The sequence below is a fragment of the Aplysia californica genome, unplaced genomic scaffold (assembly GCF_000002075.1).
Source record: "Aplysia californica isolate F4 #8 unplaced genomic scaffold, AplCal3.0 scaffold00991, whole genome shotgun sequence".
NCBI classification, from domain to species: domain Eukaryota; kingdom Metazoa; phylum Mollusca; class Gastropoda; order Aplysiida; family Aplysiidae; genus Aplysia; species Aplysia californica.
The window spans coordinates 237,218-238,169 of NW_004798261.1; the positions used below are offsets into that span (position 1 = coordinate 237,218).

Genomic DNA, 952 nt, shown 5'->3' on the forward strand with positions numbered 1-952 from the left:
TATGGTGGTGCATGGGATCCCTTTTTTGAAACAAACAAACAAATAAACGAACAGACAAACACACAGACACACACATACACAGACCTGTTTAATTATGTCCATAAGGCTGGATCCAAACCACCATGGTGTAGGGGGGAGGGGTGTGATTCTGCACTGAATCCCTTCGAAGTTGTAGTATAAACAAACAGACACAAAGACAAACAGACAAACAGACACACACCTGTTTGATCATGTCCATAAGGCTGGGTCCAAACATCCATGGCGTGGGGGGTGTGGTGGTGCATGGGATCCCTTTGGTCCTGTTCAAGTTGTAGAGCTCTCCGCGTCGGAAAATCCACCGAAAGATGTCGCTATTGTTCTCCAGCATGCCGGCCACTGCTGCCTCTATCACACTCAGGCCGTCCACTGTCAGAGCTGCCTGTACCTGGGAGGGGGAGGGAGATAGGTAGGAGGGAGGAGGGAGGAGGGAAGAAGGTTGGAGGGAGGGGAGAGAAAAGAAGTTACATATTTATGGAAAATTATGGTGAACGGGAGAGGGGGAGGGAGGAGGTGGAGAGAAAAGAAGTTACGTTTCTATGGGGAGTTTTGGTGGATGGGGAGGGGGAGGGAGGAGAGAGGAGAGAGGAGAGATGGAGGGGGATGTGGAGAGAAAAGAAGTTAAATAACTATGGAATTATAAGGTGGACGGGGGAGGGGAAGAGAGGAGGGATGGAGAAAGGATGGAAGAAGAAAGTGGAGGGAAAAGAGGTTACAAAGGGTAGCTGCGGAAATGTTTGGTGGAATGGAGAGTAGGGAGGGAGGAGGGATGAAGGGGGAGAGAGAAGAGGAGGGAGTTGGAGAGAAAAGAAGTTATATGGGGTAACGACGTCAGTATTTTGGGGGACGGTGAAGCGAGAGAGGAAGAGAAAAGAAGTTACACGGATAAGTTGGAGAGAGAGAGAGAGAGAGAGAG

The 952-nt window shown here is 49.7% G+C and overlaps 1 protein-coding gene across 1 annotated transcript in view; it reads right to left on the minus strand.

Moving 5' to 3' along the window:
• Positions 1-952, minus strand: part of LOC100533292 (glutamate receptor 1) — a gene marked incomplete in the record, with an annotated part of 42,396 nt that overhangs the window by 37,865 nt on the left and 3,579 nt on the right. Inside the window, 1 exon segment of the mRNA XM_013089585.2 lies at positions 221-424. Coding sequence (XP_012945039.1) covers positions 221-424 — 204 coding nt within the window.